Source organism: Phoxinus phoxinus (assembly GCF_949152265.1).
Source record: "Phoxinus phoxinus genome assembly, chromosome: 19".
NCBI classification, from domain to species: Eukaryota; Metazoa; Chordata; class Actinopteri; order Cypriniformes; family Leuciscidae; genus Phoxinus; species Phoxinus phoxinus.
Window position 1 is genome coordinate 2,310,295 of NC_136894.1, and position 20,208 is coordinate 2,330,502.

General features: G+C 37.0%; 2 protein-coding genes across 4 annotated transcripts in view; both read left to right on the forward strand.

Annotated features, from left to right (window-relative positions):
• The window catches only part of trps1 (trichorhinophalangeal syndrome I), a 112,284-nt gene extending 105,084 nt beyond the window's left edge, over nucleotides 1-7,200 (forward strand). For all 3 annotated transcript variants that reach the window (XM_079591278.1, XM_079591279.1, XM_079591280.1), the window contains exon 7: nucleotides 3,939-7,200. In XM_079591278.1, the coding sequence (XP_079447404.1) occupies nucleotides 3,939-5,051 (1,113 nt within the window). In that variant the 3' untranslated portion in view covers nucleotides 5,052-7,200. The remainder of the gene's footprint in view (nucleotides 1-3,938) is intronic.
• A 5,417-nt stretch (nucleotides 7,201-12,617) lies between these two features.
• Nucleotides 12,618-20,208, forward strand: part of LOC306987031 (uncharacterized protein) — a 45,646-nt gene continuing 38,055 nt past the window's right edge. Inside the window, exons 1-2 of the mRNA XM_079590936.1 lie at nucleotides 12,618-12,674; nucleotides 12,772-13,281. Coding sequence (XP_079447062.1) covers nucleotides 13,210-13,281 — 72 coding nt within the window. The 5' untranslated portion in view covers nucleotides 12,618-12,674; nucleotides 12,772-13,209. The remainder of the gene's footprint in view (nucleotides 12,675-12,771; nucleotides 13,282-20,208) is intronic.

Consider the following 20,208-nt stretch of genomic DNA (forward strand, 5'->3'; position numbering starts at 1 on the left):
GGAAAGACGCTGTTTAGGAGGACATGTCTTGCAGTCTTTCAGGTTCTTGGTTTGATAAATAATCGAGTGACGGCGCTGTAATGCGGGCCAGCGGAGACTGTGTCCTTCATGTCAGCCTGGCAGTCAGTTTCCAGTAGTATTTTTATACTTTTGAATAAAAACTTTTATATGCTGTACAGAAATCATTTCATAATAGCACCTCATAAAAGCACACTGTAGAGAGCCCTAAATGGAGGTCTGGACTCCTCATGCCAGAACACATTGCAATAATAAATGTCTGTCAGATTTTATCTTCTAATAATAATAGGACCCGACATGCGCCGTAGCCGTGTGTCAATGCCCGACATAAAACTCACCGTCTTGAAACTTTTCTATGTGGGACGCAGAAAGAACATGTCGAGCGTTCTCCTAAAAGTTCTCTCAGATTCTGAACTCTGACCCCCCGCTGGAACAAGAAAGCCCAAAAGATAGAAATAAATCAAAGCGAGACCGACCCTCCAGCTCATCTGAGCATTAAATACCTTTCAGTGTTTAAAAAAAACTACTTTCTCTGTTTCACACATGGGTCTTTATCTCTATCTCTGAGGCACTTACACCACATTACAAAGATAGAGCTAGCTATTATAATTATTACAAAATATGTATTTATATACAATGTACTGTATACAAAATACAACTTTTTGTTATTAATACAAATTCATTTTCTTTTTGTGTCATGCACATTTTATTGTCGTACACAATTATTATATTTTTTTCTGGTTTATTTTTTATTTGTTTTATGCAAAATATGACTTTTTATATAATTTATTTCCGTTTTATCTTTGTCATTCACATTTCTTAGAAATATTGTGTGTGTGTGTGTGTGTGTGTGTGTGTGTGTGTGTGTGTGTGTTTATGCGTGCGTGTGTTTATGCGTGCGTGTGTTTGTGTGTGTTTTTGCACATTTTAGTGTCATACACAATTATTATATTTGGTCTTATTTTTTATATAAAATGTGACTGATTTTTGTAGAAATAATTTTAATTTTGCGTTATGCACATTTGAGTGGCGTGCACATTTATTATAAGATTTTTATCAATTCTTTGTGTGTATTTATTGTGGTGGGTTTGCACATTTTAGTGTCATACTTTTTTTTTTTTCTTGATTTATTTTACAAAAAAATGTAAGAAACACAAAAAGCTATGTCTGCTACAATATCTACTTTTCTACTTTTCTTCATACATACTGTGCAATGCTTAAATATTATTATTATTATTAAATGTGCAGGACCACCAAACTTAATCCCCGTTTTCTCAGTTGTTTTGTAGTAAGGCTTTAGTATTAGACTTTTATTGTCTCTCTTCTACTTTGATATTTGAAACAGAAAAGTCAAGAACTCACAGCCAACTGATAAATCAAGCAATGTCCGTTTAAAAAAAAGAACAATCCAAAGTTCTCCAGAAGAGATGTCCTGTGCGGCGAGGGCCTGACCGGGTCCAGCAGTAGAGGGCACTCTTTCTATATCTGCCGTTTATCCCGTCCTCTCTTCAGACAGACAGCCGGCCTGACGCTTGCATTTTAACACCGTCCATCACAGGGCATTAACTGAAGTTAAGCAACACATAAGATTTGTTTTAGCTTTAACTCCGGCCCCCAGTGTCAAACATTCGTGAAAATATGCATCTCCTGTTTCTTCCCCCAGAACATATGGTGCAGAGCCAAAGGCGAGATTCAGGCGGCTTTGTTGGAGCTGCGTTTTTGCATAAATAATTTTACAGCTTTTAAAGGGTACCAGAGAAATATGTTCGTTCTCTCACACTGAAACACTTAGCCATCCCAAGCCTCCTGTTCTTTCCTTATCCGAGCTACAAAGGCGAGTGGCGATCATACATGATTGATTCCCCCGATGTGCCTCGACCTCAGAGTCGACAAGCAGGGGAGGTGGGGGGGGCGACGGGCTCTTCTGCCAATTATCTCTGGCTCTGGGTGATCGTGGGTGATCTCTGGCTTGGAAGAATGTGTCTGGCAGTGTAGCAGAGACTAGATGAGTTGCGTCACCTGACTGAAGTTTCCCCCGAGCCACTGCCTACCAGGACCGAGTCTCCAGCGCAGGAAAATAGATTACAGACAAGTGCTCCATTATTCCCTCCAGTTGCAGGTCTGCCACCAGAGGAAATATGCATATCTCACATCTCTCCAACCACAGTTTCCATTTTAGCACAGACGTAGAGGATGAGAAATGAGAGGGAACATACGGTTACCTCAGGCTTTTTCTCGTAAAGTAGCAGAATTGATAACGATTCCACTCGCCGATTTCTGTCTCTTTCTGGAAGTCGAGCTGAAAATCACTTTTTCCCGCTCATTTGCGGTTGTGGACTCACTGCACTTCCTCGTTTTTGGAGCTTGGCTATGTAGTGAAAATAAAACTGTAATTAATAGTGATTTGATGGCAGATTATTACGCTAACCAGCCTAATTACAGGAGTGTGTCCTGTGAGTCCCAGAAGGGATGAATCATTTGACTGAAATCACAATATTAGATCAGAGACCTGTTTATGAGGCTATTAAATGAATCTGGTTCAGTCTCACTCACACACAGGGAAGCTTGTGAGTGTTTGTGTGGTTCACACTCATGGAGATTGTAAAAAAAAAAAACATTCACAAATAAATTATTAAATGTAAAAATTTTAACATAGACTATCTGGATGCGACTTTATTTAGGCTTTTAACATTTAAATTCTTAGAAATGTATTCTTGTTGTTTTAAAATTGTTTTGATGATTGCGGTGTATCTAGCAAGTAAATAATAATTAAAAACTGTACACTCTTTGTAATTATTCTCAAAAAAGGTTTTAAATATATTTTTCGAGGTAAACATGTTTTTTTGTGCAAATATAATGAATTATTAATTATGAATTCATAAATATATATTTTTGTTTACAAAAAAATAAAAGATAATACCAAACCGCTAGATTTGATTTTCCTGCTAGATTTTTTTGTTTTCATTATATCAAGCTATTTTTCACTTTATTCCTTTCCTTTAAGATGTTATTGTTTATTTGAATACATTTATAGATATGAAAAATTACAATCATGTCATTGACATCAATTCCAACAAATATTTAGCTAATAATTCATAAATGCACTGAAAATCCTTTTTTCAATATTTACACGTCAATTAATAGTAAAATTCCATCAAATTGAATTAAATAATCTTTTCATATTATGAATTAAGAAAACTACAGCCTAATAACACATTTTATATAAATCTTAAACTTAAAATGTTTTTTTATTTATGAATACGAATCACATATGCCAAATGGTCCGTTCCCTTGTTCCATTAAGATTTATACAAAATGTTTCATTAAGCTCTATTTTTTTTTTACTTTAATTAAAATTCTTAATACATAATATGAACGGATTATTCAATTCAATTTGATGGAATTATACTATTGATTGAAATGCGTAAACTTGAAGAAGAAAAAAAGTAGGGCTGTTAAACAATTAATCGCGATTAATCGCATCCAAAATAAAAGTTTGTGTTTACATAATAAATGTGTGTGTACTGTGTATAATTATTTTGTATATATAAATACACACACATGCTTGTATATATTTAAGAAATATTTTGCATACTGTATATAGATTTATATATAATTTATATAATATATAAATATTTTATGTGTAAATAACACATTTTTCTTAAATATACGTGCATGTCACGTGTGTGTATTTATATATACAAAATAATTATACACAGTACACACACATTTATTATTTAAACACAAACTTTTATTTTGGATGCGATTAATCGCGATTAATCGTTAAACAGACCTAAAAAAAAAAGCTTAAACATGTTTTCAGTGTATAATGAATTGTTAATCACTAATTCATAAATATGAAGTATTTCCATAATTTCAACCACCAGCTCTGAAAAGTAATTTCCATGTCTCTTTCTCAGACCCCCAGACCGCTGAACATTATCAAGCAAAACAACGGCGAGCAGATCATCCGTCGACGGACACGCAAGCGCCTGAACCCCGAGCCCGTCCCGCAGGAGCAGGTGGGGTCCAAACAGCAGCGGGTCAACAGCGAGGAGCGTCTCAACGGCAGCCCGCTCGAGAGGAGGACTGAGGAACCCGGATCTGACGGCTCTTTATCACGTGCCGAGGCCCAATCCCAGCTGGCCAAATATGAGTCTTATGGTCCCTCAGGACCCAAAAGCCACCCTAGCCCTCTCTCAACCCACGCGTTCCTCGTCAACCAGACGCTGGAGATCCACAAGCGTATGCCACCGCTGCACATGCACAAGAGTCCTGCGGATGGAGGGGCCGAGGGGAACGGGCTTGGATCGGGACCCCACGTTGGGGACAGTAAGGGTGGCTCAGAGCGGGGCAGTCCCATCGAGAAGTACATGCGTCCGTCAAAGCAGGCCAGCTACTCTCCTCCTGGAAGTCCCATCGAGAAGTACCAGTACCCGTTCTTCAGCCTCCCCTTCCTCCACAACGACCTGCAAAACGAGACAGACTGGTTGCGCTTCTGGACTAAGTACAAGATGTCAGTGCCGGGTAACCCGGGTCATTACCTGAGCCCTGTAGCCGGCCTTTCCAATCCGTGCCAAAGCTTTGTGCCTTACCCCGCCTTCAGCTTACCTCCTCATTTCCCCCCACCGACCCCATCCGGTCCCGAAAACGACACGCCTCTCGACCTCGCCATGAAACATTCCAAACCCAGTCCGACGCCCAACGGGACGCTCGCCGCTGAGAAACGAGCGTCGCCTGTCTCCGAGACGGAGGAACCCGAAGAGGAACACCCTTCTTCCCAAACCCCCAAACCGGAGAAGGTGGATCAGGCCACGCAAGACGAGCTCTCGAGTAAGTGTGCTCACTGTGGGATCGTGTTCCTGGACGAGGTCCTGTACGCCCTGCACATGAGCTGTCACGGGGAGAGCGGGCCCTTCCAGTGCAGCATCTGTCTGCACGCTTGCTCCGACAAGTACGACTTCACAACTCACATCCAGCGAGGCCTTCACCGGGCCGTCCCCGAGGCCAGCGCCGACCCCTCCAAACAATGAGTCCGGCACAATGTGCCAAGACGGATCAAGGTGCCTAATGCTCGAAACTTCAGTCAGCGTAGCATTTCTGTGGGAGCTCCCAAACACACACACACACACACTTTTAATAACTTTTTTGAAGACATCGGTACATGTAGCTACTCCAGATATATTTTCGTTAGTCCAGATGTGTAATTTCCGACAAGGCAGTTCAGCAAGCAAGGTACATCTCCTCAAACTCAACGCGTCGTCGTGTGTGTATTCACGGATTTATGAAAAGTTACCTGGCTCTGATGAAAATGAGGATGTGTTTCTGCATGTGTGGCTCAGACAAACATCCAGCATCCTCAGGGAATGTGTATGGCTGAACAGACAACATTAGTGTATCGCTAACATACTAAATGTCTTACGGTTTTCTGTTTGTTTTTCTGAAGTGAAATTGTTCGGTAACTCCATCAGAACTTTTAAAGCTGCTGCCTTAGTTGCTGGGATGCAATTCTTATTACTCTAGAACTTTGGGAAGGAATAAAAACCTATTTTTTTTCTAGGTTGTTAATAGTAAAATCACATTATCAGTGCCTGATATATTGTACAAAGTATTTTCTACATGATGTTGATATGCATCTGAGTAAGGGCCTGGAGTTTGGCTCTGACAAACGTTTACATTTGCAAATGTAGCAAACGACGTAATGAAGCAACACCTGAACTTTTCTTTTTTTTTCCACGAAAACAGTAAGACAATTCAGTTTCCTTTCCTCCAAAGGTGGAATATTAAGCAAAAGTACTATGTTTTTATCTCTGGCCACAAAAGGGCACTATTCATTCCGAGCTCGCCGCTTTCTGTCCTCTCCTCGGCGTGTGCTTGTAGTTGATGAAGAAGCTTCTTGTATTGGACTGAAGTCTTCCTGTATTTTCTCCTGCTCTTCAGACGCCGGACATTCAAGGGAAGCCGATCATGCTGCGCTTTATTTGGGCCTTTTATAGGAGCCAGTGCTCTATAATATAAAAATAATAACTTTCTGCCAGTCTAAATTCATCGTTCCACCTTTAATTCTAAAGAGCAGTTGAAAAAAAACTCCTTTTGAAAGTGTTTTGTCGATGAAACGTAATAACTGCGGGTGTTTCTGGTGCCTTTCCATGGCAGTTGTCTCAAAGAGGCGTAACATTATTATTTATATTGTTGTTTCACCCAGCTGTACTTTGGTTTATGCTCCTCTTGCAGTTTTCATCACGTGGAGTCGAGTGGACAACTGAGCAACTGAACAAGTAATAATGAGCTCAGAAATCATCCAAGTCAAGCGCTTGCTTGATATATTCTATAAAGCTGTGTATGCATCTTCACAGTTGATTTGAAAAGGGGGAAATATCATTTGAACCCTCTCAGATTCAGTTGTTGTTTGCTTGCGACTTCTTCTTGTTGTTCTTCATCCTCCCGTCTGCTCACTCGTTTTCATGGAGTCGACTGTTCTGACTTCATACAGACATTATTTATATGAACTGGGGAAGAGAGGAGAGATTTGCTCTCTCCGTCTTTCTCCGAAACTAGCCTTACAACGCTGCTTAACTGCGAATGCCTCTTAAAGATAACTCAAATCATTATAAACCGTCGCTTTTCAACAAACCATTTATACAGTTGGGTATTAAATAACATAAGATTATTTTATTTTTTTGTCTTTAATTTGAAAATGTTAATGCTTGCACTTCAGTTACTCTGTTGCAAAAGAAAGATGAAATGTGTTATTAGCATGCTAAGTACAGGTACTGCATTATAATAAGTGAACGAGATCTTGCCGATGTTCGAAGGTCTTAGCAATATTGAAACACGAGGAGTATTTGATGGAGCCTGGACGCTTGTTTGGTCAAGGTGAAGGGCATAAATATGTAAATGTTTTAACCATTATTCTTAGAATCTTATTGTTTTTACACTTGCTGCATTTAAAGTGCATAGATGATGATTTTAGGATATTCTTTTTTTTTTCATCTGCCACCTTAACTTTGTTTTATTTTGTTTTGTTTTTTCTTTCTTTCATGTTTTTGTGTGGTAGGTTTTTACATTGCAAAAAGATTCAATAAAGATGGCAAAGATGTCTGTTACATCTAAACTTGAATAATAATGATGATGACGATAATAATAATGATAATAATAAAATAATAAAACATTTTAGCAATTATCTGTGTACCTTATTGTGTATCAGCAGAATGTGTTTTCTATTCATTTATTTAAAGTAAACTGAAATGAAGTGATGCCAGCTCTATTGATAGTTCTGTTCAGTCAGGACGCTGATCTAACCGTAGACGGTTGCTTTAGTCTGAGGATCGTATATCCCTGTGCTCGCCGTGTCACACGACACACACCCGGATGACCTCTGACCTCTCTCAGTGCTGTGAGGAACTGCTATTGATCGCTGTCCAATAGTTTTGTCTCGTGTCCTACAAGACTGTTGGTTAAAGGCTTGTTATATACAGTCATTCAGGGCAGGATCTCAAGTATTGAAGGATTCAGTGTTATACACTTACACAGATTAACTGGCATGTTTATCGTGTATTAAAGTCAAGACTTGTGTTTTCAAATATTCAAAGAAAAATGTGACATTCTGACAGCTGGCATGTGAAATCTCAAAGACAATCCATTAATATGAGTTGAGCTAACTCCAGTGAATTAGGAAAAAAATAAAAAAAGATATAGTTTGTTGTGTAAACACTGATAAAAAAAACATTGCTGTAGAAGAAGTTTTTCACTCAGAAATTGCTAGTAAATTTCATAATTACAAAGAAAGGGCAAGTAACACACACACACATATACAGTATAAATATATATACAGAATATATATATAGAAAAAATATATACAGAAAATATATAGTTTATACACAATAAATTATGTATTTTTTTATAGTTTAACCATACTGTATGATCTTGTAAAGATTATCTTCTTCTGATTTGGCTTTTTTCGTTCCATTGAAAACATTCCTTTGAGATAAAGTGAGGCTGAATATGATCCACAGCTGCCATAACCCTCTCCACAAACTCTTACAGTGACAGATACACCGTGTTCATGGCCTCCATTTATCCTCTGCTCTTTCTTATTTGTGTCCCACTAGCTCACCTTCAAAGTCACAGGCTGTCCAAACCTTGAGGAGAGGTCGCGACCTCAGTGGATGTTGGAGTGAGACTTCTGGACATGAAGCTGGTCAGCTCTGTCTGAGTCCCAGTCTGTCTCTCCATGGACGAGCTTCATATATATATATATATAGGCCTATGTATATATGTATATGTATATATATACATATATATATATATATATATATATATATATATTATAAGATATTATATATATATTTTAAATAAAGCTGGAGGAAGTCCTTGAAATAATAATAATAATAATATATATATATTATATTACACATATATATATATATTATATTATACATACATACATATATATAAAGCTCTTCCATATATATAAGATATTAAATATATATTTTAAATAAAGCTGGAGGAAGTCCATACAATACCCATGCTTGTGTGAAACTGCTAAATTATCCATAGACCCAATTATTAAAATCATAATTCTTTAATAGATTAATAATATTGATAAAGCATAGGAATAATTGTTATTACATTAACATATTTTATAATAAATCTATTTTACAAGAGTGATCTGGATCTGGCCAAGACGGCAGCAACAAATAACAGAAACAAATACATAAAAAAATACAATATGAACACTGTGTGTGTGTATATATATATTTAACAAATCATTTATTTGTTTGTTTATTTATACAATTATTATAACGCACGATTGTTCCTATGATATCACAGAATTATTTGAAGCATGACTCATCATGTCGTCAGCTTTATATATATAGTGCTTTATGCAATGAAGATTGTTTCAAAGCACCTTTACAGTGATAACAGGAAAATATGTTTCATCGTCCGGCTCAGTTCACTTCTTATACAGTCAGATCAATAATATGTTGAATATTAAGTGTAAAAATTCTGTCATCATTTACTCACCCTCAAGTTGTTTCAAACCTGTATTCATTTATTTCTTCTGCTGAACACAAAGAAAGATATTTTGAAGAATGTCAGTAACCGAACAGTTAACTGGTCCCATTGACTTCCATAGTAGGAAAAAAAAATGCTATGGAAGTCAATGGGTACAGTCTACTGTTTGGTTACCGACATTCTTCAAAATATCTTTTTTTGTGTTCAGCAGAAGAAATAAATGAATACAGGTTTAAAAAACAACTTGAGGGTGAGTAAATGATGACAGAATTTAAATTTTAAAGTGAACTATCCCTTTAAGTGTCACCCTAAGCAAGCCAGAGACGACAGTGGTGAGGAACCCCAAAAACAGTTCTCCGGTTGCCAACAAACCAACATGATGTGATTGTTACAGTATCTGTAGTTCCCTGTGCTCTGCGAAACTAGTTAGATTCCTGAAAAGCACTGAAGATGTGGTCATTATAGCATGAGTTGCATGTTTCATTGAGGTGGGATCAGTCCCAGTGTTATCTGACCGTAAGTCCGGCTGCTCGAGGCCAGTGGACGGATTACATGATCTGAAAGTGAGAATATCTCAATCAGAATGCAATCTCGGCCGACAGCACAAAGATCCGGCGGGATCACAATCTCATCTCTACTAGTGTGGTCAAGTACTCCCAGTCTCAGACTGGCCTTGGGCATGTCTATCTTTGTGTAGATAACACATTTGGACAAATCAATGATAGACAAACAGATTTCTGTTCCCATCTGAGCGATTAAATCAACCCCGGATCTTGTCCCATTCTTGGCTACATACCTTTATACTTCCCCAGTATACTTCATACACTGCGTCACCAAGCCAGACTTGACATGAAGCCTTGATTTGAGGGTGAAGCACCCAAGGCCAGAGATGTTTTCCTCTCCCTTGCTCAGTTTTCATCAGCGCTGTGCCCTTGTTGAGCAGTTTGATTATCTATCAGCCAAAGAGGTCGCTTTGCATGCAAACTATTTTCAGTCAAAGATGGAGGAAGTCCTTGAATATCAAACATCTTCATATATGCAGGTCATCTGAGGTGGAGATATGGGCTGGTTTGGGTATTCATATATACTTGCACGACCAATTTCAAAGTAAAACATAAATTAAACTGGATTTTTCTTTCCCCAGGCAAATGTTAAAGATTGGTCTGCACTGTGACACTGAAACTGCAGTAAGTTCTGGTTGTGGGCAATTATCGCACTCAAAACACCAATTAAGAAATGAATCTTGTCATGAGCCAGCAACATCGAAACAGAAACTAATATTGTTCTTCTGGTTATTTTTGCTTTCTCGCTGTTCATGACTCAGTTCATACCTATCAATTAGAAGGACGGCGAGGACACTGTCCCATTCCCCGATAAGAAGAAATAACTTTGAGATCACTTAGTGTTTTTCCTCCTCAAGTGCAAGTGAAGATATTCCTATCTCCTGCCTTTTTATAATTTAAATCACAATGGACAATTGTACACAATGGGCTTTATCCTAACAGGATGATTATGTACGCTGAGCACAGGCTTTATCTCGGAGAAACACGGCTACTCCGCTGACCTTTGTCCGGCTGCGCAGGCGTCACACACTGCCATTGCTCATTGATACACAATGCGCCGTTCAGTGCCCTTCAGAGGGTTCAGCTGGACTAATTCCCTTTTCCACTTTGCAGAAGACTAGCTCATTTCACTCAGGCCGTAATTATCACTGGGCAGGTCTGGAGAGAACACTGTGCAATGAACGACAATATAAATAATTTATGAATATAAATTGTGAGATTGTCAAACTTGGCCAGAGCTGTCGCCTTGACCTAGAACACCCTCAATTTAATTCCATTTATTTGTATTGAGCTATTAACAATGCATATTGTTCCAAAGCGGCTTGGCAACCCCAGTTTACAAACTACCAGTGACTGAGAAAGGACTTTCTAAAATGTTAACTTTATGAAAGCAGATGAGGATGAAACCCTCAGGCTGGCACATTTTTAAAGTCAACATGAAATATATATATTTTTTCTACTCATCCTAATTTAAACAAAAAATATTTTGCCTCATAATTTTAAATAAAAATAACCAACCCTCCCTCTTGCAGTGACTTCTCTTCTCTGGTGGCGTGTTTACTGGCGAGAGGGCGGGGCAACCTGTCAATCACATGATCCACCAATAGCAAACCATCCAATCAATTCTCTAAATCAAGCCCCGCACTACATTTGTTCTTGTTCTAGAAGCCATTTCACTCGGATATACATCACAATAGGGAAAAAAAGTATATCATAACTTCTGTTTTTATGTCGACTTCGAACAAATTTACACAAAGTGTGCATATACTGTACTAATTTTTTGCCACACCTGCCAATGGCCGGTGACTTAAGAAGATTTACCAGCCATAAAAAAATAGATTAATCCTTATTAAAGTTACAAAAGTTACTGTTTTATTAACATTAAAAACACATACAGCAGCACTGAATATTAGGCTACTGTCACTTTAAGAGCTGTACGGATCCACATGATACACATGATACACATGCGTTTTCTTTCTCAACTGTTCGCCTTCACTTAACTGACTATGTTTATGAGGATACTTGCCAAGAGGAGCCATTGAGGACTTGACTGTTCAAGTGCAAGAAGACGTGAAAGAGTTGAATTCTGTATTGGAGCGCTGTCTGAGAGAAGATTTCTCGGGTGCACTTCAGTAATGAGTGTGAACTGACTTCTCTTTCGCCTCTTCATGCGCTTGAATATTTCAATTGGCAAGGCTTTAACTTTTGTGTGGATGCAGCACTGGCTTGATACTGTAAACTTTCACACACCTGTCAACATTTTTACTCGCATTTGCTTGGTGAGTGTTCATTTTAGGATCTTACATGCATGGGTTAATTTGACCAGTGATTTAATGATTCATTTGAACCCATGACAAAATCTTATCGAATTCAAGATGTAGGTGATGCATTCAATTCACAATAACACAGCAAAAAAAAAAAAAGACAGTCGGCAGTGCCTCAAATTCATAAATATTAACCAATTTCTTAAAAATGAATAGCATAAATAACACTGCAGTGCAACGGTTACATCACTCTGAAGAGAATGGGGAAAACACTAGAATGACTCATTTTTGTATCTGCTGTTTTTGACTCAAATAATTCTGCACATCCGATAACAGCACAAACACTTTAACAATAGCACTTATCTTAATTCCTCGAGGTTATTCCCCGTTGTTGATACAGGCTTTATCAAAGTGTGCAATTAACCATTAGATAGCTCTGTGACAGCAGGACACTGATGTATATCTTCTTCATCCCCGCGGATGTCATCTATTATCACCTCTCTAGCGATGAGATTCGATAGCTCAGGTTGTCTCGTGATATAGAGGAAGGAGAATCTGAGGATGCACATTGCTCTAATGTCACAAATCACCAGCGGCCACGTCGTCCCCAGAGACAGAGACATCTGAAGAAGTTGAAGCAGCCACATTAATGATTTATGAGTGACCCGACTCGCCCTGAACTCACAGACACTGAATGACAGGCGGCACACTGCTAGTATGGCACACTAGACAGAAGAGGACTGTTGGAAGATAACCAGCTTCCAATTCAATGGCCTAGGCTACACTTAGATTTTATTTTTCCAAAAAAGAGGTCAGTACACTCTGTAAAAAACAATTTGTACCAATTTGTATTAAAAAGAAGTTGCTTCTGGAACAAGAAAAAAAATTATTGTACATTTTATCCATAGGAAATTGATTGGATGGTTGTGGTATGCCATTGGTTGATGATCTCATTTGAGTGACAGGTTGTCCCGCCCTCGCGCCAGTAAACACATCATCAAGGAATTTGGAAAAGATGTGGCTGCAAAGGAGAGGAGAAGTTATTTTAATTAGCACATTAATAATAATAATAATAATAATAAAAACTGCAGCTGGCGCTGATAAGCAAACAATGCACATTTATTTGTGTTGTTGATTTGGCAGTTATTGCATTAAGGTCTGCTAAATGACTAAATGTAAGCATTAATTGCAATTGCAAAATAATAAAACTAAATATTGCTCAGCACTCAGGTGAGGGAACATGATTGGACAAAGCAAGCCAGCAAGTTTAAAACAATTCACCATAGATAGACACAATAAAACCACAGCCAAGCGGATCTAAAAGGAAAATAAACTCTTTCGCTTTAATGGATACACACCGCCAGCTGGAGAGAATGGCGTTGAGGAACACACTAATCTTGGACGGAAGCAAACATCAGGTGAGTCAACATCTACTCTTTTATTTCAATTAGCTATTTAAGTGTTTGTGATGCGGTTTATATGGTTGCTTGTGTTTTTTAACATGCTCTTGTGGTGTGGATTGGGTTTGTTGTGATGAACGTAACATACAGTGTGTGTGTGTTCAGTTTGTTCTCGTATAGTAGGCTACATAAGTGTCATTAAATCCTGATACAGATGTCATAATTTCTGTGGGGTTTTTTACACGGTGAAAACGAAATCGCTTCGTTTCAACAAGCGAACAAACCGAAAACGAGAGTTCACGCGGGTATCAAAGTGACCGGAAGTCATTTTTTTGCGTCCGAAATAAACGCGTAACGTTACAGAAAATGAATATGATGTTCGAATACTCGGTAAATAAATAGCAAGCGAACAAATTAAAAAAGTTCCTCATTTAATTCAGTATAGGCTTACATGACAGTATGCAATTTTTATACAGTAGCCTATTGACTTTTCAGGGCATTCGCGGTGTGAAGTGGGTGTGTCTAGCAACATCACAGAGTTATGTAGCCTAGGCTATAGGCTACATAAAAATTATAACGAATAAATGCTCGAAATAGCTCACTTTGCATGTAATGAGTCTATATAATATATTAGTTTCACCTTTTAAGTTGAATTACTGAAATAAATGAACTTTTGCACCATATTCTAATTTTTCGAGTTTCACCTGTGTATATGAAAGTATCCTAATTTTCTACATAAAGATATGAAACATTTACAACATAAAGCTCCATTTCTTTCTTGAATGATATAAAGCAGTTTTTTTTTACTGCAGGAAATTTTACATTTGTGCACATGGAATTTTACCATTAAAAGAATAAAATGTATTATACCTGACTGCGCTTGTGTATACGGTTTTCCAAAAGACCAAATCATAAATTGTAGGCACATGTGAGGCGGTGTTCGTGCTCAGGGCCTCCTGACGTCATAATCTAGCATGAAATATAATATATTTTGTTACCCTACAAAACATTTTTACAGTGTATGTCACTTTGCTACTGACTGCAATAATTTTGTGGAAGGTCATGAGTAGAAAAAGCAATTGATACTTTTTGGAAGGAGAAGTCTACTCATTCTTCAGCAGTATTTTTCTTTCTTGTTATTTATTTATTTGTTTCTTTTGGAGTACTGTTATTTATAAAGCTCTCCGAGAGGTAATAAGCTCTTTGACCTCAGAGATGAAGGAGCCGGCCCCGGATGAGATGATGACCCGTTTATCTGGGATTCCAGAGGCCATGATCGCGGCAGTGAAAAACGACTAGTAAGCGCTAGTGACACTGCACACTATATAGATTTGACATTTGTGAGCTGAGCTAATAAATAGTGCGCTGACAATGCCGGGGTTTGGTTGTAAAAGGAGACACTGTCCCGGACATTTATCTACAACTGTTGACTCAAATTTCCAGTGCTATTTATCATCCTTTAAATTATGATTTCACAATGAAACCAAACCCTTTTTTTTTTTTGCCGCAAATGCCAATTTATCATGCAATTAAGCGACGTATATTCAGTCATGGGTCTACACTCAAATAAGGAGTTAATTTCCGGTGTCAGATTGTGTCTCCAGCTCTTTCCCCTCATTGCTCCCTGTAAAGAGTAACCGGTCTGTCACACTAAATGTGATAATTAATAAAATCAGGTGGGCTGAAAGAAGACAGTGGTCCACTAGAGATACAGCTTGTTAAAATTCGCCCCATCCAACTTATTATAAAAATAATAAAATCAAACCATCCAGCTAACATGTCTGCAGATCGGTTTGAGTTTTGTGTTTGCAGTATAAAGACATTATATAACTCCCATTCCCTAAATATGTCCTGATTCACAGGCTCGTGATTACATTTAAATTCGATTTATTTATAATGATTTGATAATAATGATCCAGTGTTTGATTTATTATTTTATAATGCCAGTTTTTCCTTGCAAATGGAAAATATTCTCTCTCAGCTAAAATAACAAAAATTATATTAAATTCACTAAACCAATTGAAATATCCAGATTTCCACACTTTTTCCCTGTCTTGTTACATCAGTGATCGCTGCATTTACAGTAGAGACACAAGAAACATGAATGACTTTGTTGTAAGTGTTGAAATGTTAATTCCACTAAGAAACGTCTTTATATGCTTGATGGACCACACGATTATTCAACAGCCAAAGGCATCAGCATGTTTGTAAAGCGGCTCTTTAACTCTTTAAAGATGTATTATAAGAACAGCTTTAACCCGTTCCTAAAGTGTCTTCTTCTTCAGTGTTCAGAGAGATAATGAGTTGTGCGTGATCTTCTGCCAAACCCACGCTGCTTTGCAGTTTTGAGAGTGTGTGAGAGCGCATTTGTCATCAGGTGTGTGTGTGTGAGGAGGCAGTGCTGTAATTAGTGGCTCCCGTGCGCTGAATGCCAGCATTAATTACTCTGAGTATTAATGAGAAGTTATCATGAACAAAGTTTCAAAAATCCACAGCTCATTTATCTGGGTGGCATCTCGACAGCCTGACTAATGCAGGATGTCACCAGGCTGGAGTTTAATTAAATGCGTAATGCAAGGTTCTTCTCAGTCTCCTCATGCTCCAGCCTGACTGCTAATCGCACTCACAGATCTCTTCACTGATTCGAGTCCGGTGTTGTGACTCTTCCCCCCATATGTACAAGGCAGGTTAGTGGATCAAAGGGTGTTACGTTAAAGTTGGCAAGAAATGGAAGTTGCAATGATCTTAGGGGCGGGGCTTAATTTTGTCCATGAGGAATTGATTGGGTGGTTGTGGTTTGCTATTGGTGGATCTCAAGTGAGTGGCAGCACTGTAAAAAATGTGGCTGCGATTAGTTAAAATTTGTTGAGATAACTTAAATATCCAACTTAACCAAACTAAACTAAAGTTAACTAAACTTAATATTTTAAGTCAAGCTTAAACACATACTTTTTAAAGTTGAAACAATGTTGGATTTTAAGTTGTGATAAATAATCGCAGCAATTTTTTTTACAGTGAGGTTGCTCAAGAGAAGAGATGTTGCTGCAAGAGGACGGGGAAGTTATTTTCATTCAAGATTATGATGGAAGATGAATGTAAATAATGATGTGCATAAGTTCATTACAAATACTGCAATATTCCATAAAAAACAAACAAGATTTGTCGATTTTGATTTCATTGTGATAAACCACTGCAGTATGACCTACCAAGATACAAAACAAAGTTTTTTGTTTCTTTCATTCATTAGATGAACTGATATTGTTTTTTCCCCCACGATCAATACCATGATTTTTTTGGTTCAAATTTCCAACAGCCAGTAAGCATGCAGATTTTTTTTTTTTTTTACTAAAAATTTTTTTTTATATATATCTTTAAGCAACAATATATCTGGATTTAACCTTTTGATGTGCATGCCCTTTGGGTTTTATGTCACTTTGCATGATAGATGATGATAATGTCTAAGGTTATAAATCTTTACTTTTAAACATTGTTTTCTACTAAACAAACTATAACGTAATAGCATTTTGGAGGGCTTTTGCCGTTTATCATTAAAAATATGACTGACCAGATTATGTCTTTTAAGATTCATTCATTCATGCACATATGTTGTTATGAATTGGTTTGTTTAGGCTTAGTCGTTTGTCCCGCTGAGACTTTAATTTTGTCTTTCATCTAGAATCCTGTGTATCAAATTCAGACGCTTTTTTAAACATTTATAAGAATGTGCTCATGAAAGTCAAGTAGGCCCAAAATTAGCGAGGAATTGGATTTTCACAACAAATAAACGGTTGGGGGGGAGACTGTGTAATTTGACTTGCTAAAAGGAAGTTCCTGTCTCTGCCAAAGCTAATTATTCTCCTTATCTGGGTCTTGGCTCTTTAAATACGTGTGTGGAGATTGACTTTGGGTCCCTCTGGCATGAGTAAGTTTACATTATGCTCAACACATGAGAATGATGAGCCATATTAAATTTGCACTGAATTTACTTAATTTGACTCTAGTCAGAAACATTTTTGTCTGCTTTTGCAGCTTGCTATTGTATATTATTGTGAGATTTTGCTGACTTTAAGCAAACTCAGTCAGCTGTCTGTTTCTGCCGCGGTTTAATCCTAAACGATTATGATGTGAGCGGACTAGAGTTGCTAATATGGAAGAAGCTGTTTGTGTGCGAGTTCATATGTTCTCTTACGACAGTCTCATGCATTTAGCAAAACAATGCTTTCTATTTCGATTCAGACCTTTTGGGTGATAAAAATAAGCTAATTCATAAAAAATCAGCACTTCCTCATAATCTAATCTAAGCAGGCCTTTTCTTTTTCTTTTCTTTTTTACTCTATACAACATAGAGAATATATATGTTTTTTGGACAAGAATTTCCTTCCGAGTATCTTCATAAACAGTTATCCTATCTTTTCTGATGACAGTTTGTCTTGTAAATGTAGAGTTATGCATCTGTATATATGTTTGCTACAGCACTCTTCTCTATTATTTGATCATCATTTGATGATTTATTGCTGCTGTGTTTAATAGACACTGCACACAAACATTTTCAAATTAAATTTGCTCTCTGCCTGCTTTCCAAATTCACCCTAGAGTCTTACTGAAGTATAAAATGTGGATAGAAATCTTGTTTCTTACATGCAATTTATGAAGATGCCACTGTAAAGAAATATCTGAATCACTAAAATATGGTTAAAAAAGGCTTCTTTTTTTTTTTACTGTTTTAGCCATTTATCTCCTTCATTGTGTTTCTCCACATCTCTCACTAGTGTAATATCTGCTTGCATTCAGCAGAGATTGAATGTGTAAAATTCTGTAATGCATCTCAAAAGATCAATAGTGCAAGATTAGATCAAACGACAGATTAAAGATGTCATTTATTTCTGACTCCAAGCCTGTCTGCTGCTGTTTGCCTGGAGTTGCTGTCACTTAAATGCTATTATAATACAGGATGATGTTGTTGGTCAGCATTCAAAGCCACCCTGGAATCTGGATGACCACCTGATGTATATGAGCGGTGAGCAGAAGTCAAGCGGTCACAATGTGAAGTAAATCAGCTCATCTGTGTGTGTCAGCACAGCTCAGACACGAACACAGATCCTGCTGGAGTTCACAGCCACTTTGAATCCCTTTCAGTCATTGAGATGCAAATACAGTTTTCAGAGCAGGTTATTGTGGATTTTATTCCGGTTTGTAGCGTTTCCACTTTTCCAGTTTATTTAAGTGTCTGTAAAAATAGAATATCAAGGTTCTGTCTTGACTTCCGATGCGATAATAGTAGTGACCAAAAAACATACTTAGGGGTGCACAAACTATCGTACCATATTGACTGATAGAGTTTTTTTTTTTTAATTAATGTTGGCTGATATTGGATATTTAATTGTGCATGCTCCTTTTCTCTATTTTTACATTTACATACATTTTACACCTTGCCGTCATCCAAACACAAGTTTATCTAGTTTTATAACACCGTTAAATCAAATTTTTTTTTTTTCATGCTGTACATTATAATTTAGTGATGCCTACAGTAAATTCATATAACACCACTGATTTTAGTATTTAAACCATTTATTTAGACAAAATAGTGTGGAATTTTATTATCAGCCAAAATATGAAAATAACAGTATCAGTCTAAATTTTTATATCTGTGCATCCGTACAGTAAAATTGATTGATGTCAATTAAAATTGAACACTTGTGATGATTTTGGATTATAATTTATATATATATATATATATATATATATATATATATATATATATATATATATATATATATTTATCTGAAGAGTGAAATGTAGCAGTCATAAACTGAATGATTTAATGTTGACCAAGGACATTGAAAACCTTAGGTTAAAGTCAGGGCTTATACCAAAATCTATTTACATAACCCTGAACCACATATCGCTGGTTTCTTCTCTGTCTCTGCTGAAGCGTTAGCAGTTCTGACTCCTGACAGCACAGCGAGAGTCGAGTCAACATGCCAACACACAGAGAAACACACCTGTAACTGTGTAAAAGTAAGAGGTTGGAGTTACAGCTGTGACAGTCACATGAGCAGTGAGCATGTAAGACATCCACCATGTTTACATGCATCCTCATAATGCCATTATAATGAGATTTAGGCAATATTGCAATTCAAGTTTAGCTCATGTAAATGCAATACTTTTTTGTATTGATGCAATTAAGCTCAAAATCGTAGTAACCATAATCATAGTAAAATATGTAGCATATTGCAATTTTAATCGGCATGTAATACAGGCATGTAATCCCATCCCATTGCGTAATCACGTTGAAAGGTCCCGCGTGACGTAGGCGGAAGTGTAGGGTTTACAAAGTGAACGTGTAAAGACTAAGTCAAACGGCATTTACAAAAAGTAAATAAAAATAAAAGGTAAAACAACGATGTCGGACAATTTTGAAGTTGGAGGAGACAAATAAGATTAAGTTTTTCTATCATGTCCTATCCTATCCTAAAAACAACAGTTTTTTTTTTCCATGTGCGACTTACTGTTTAAGTGCAATAATAATTCATGCTGCTATACACTTGTGCAATAATAATAGTATTGGTACCCTTGCATCAACTGGATATGGCATTTTTTACAATATTCTGAACAATTTTGAAATATTTTGTATTATGAGTCAGGTTCTTAGCTTTTATATTGTATTTATTTATTATATTGTGATGCTAATTATTATATTTATTAACTATTTCTTCTTGAACTTATTTATTTATTTGTGTCTTAGTACATGTATTGTTAACTACTTGTGCTGTTTAATTTTAAATAGGATCTACTTCTCTTTCTCTTTTAAATGCACCTTTGGGGTTGTCACAAGAGTCATTTCATTGTGCTACACAATGACAATAAAGTACTTCATTCATTCTTCTTCTATCCTATCCTATCTTTCTGATCCTATCTTTAGAAAATGGCCGATCGTTTCGCTAG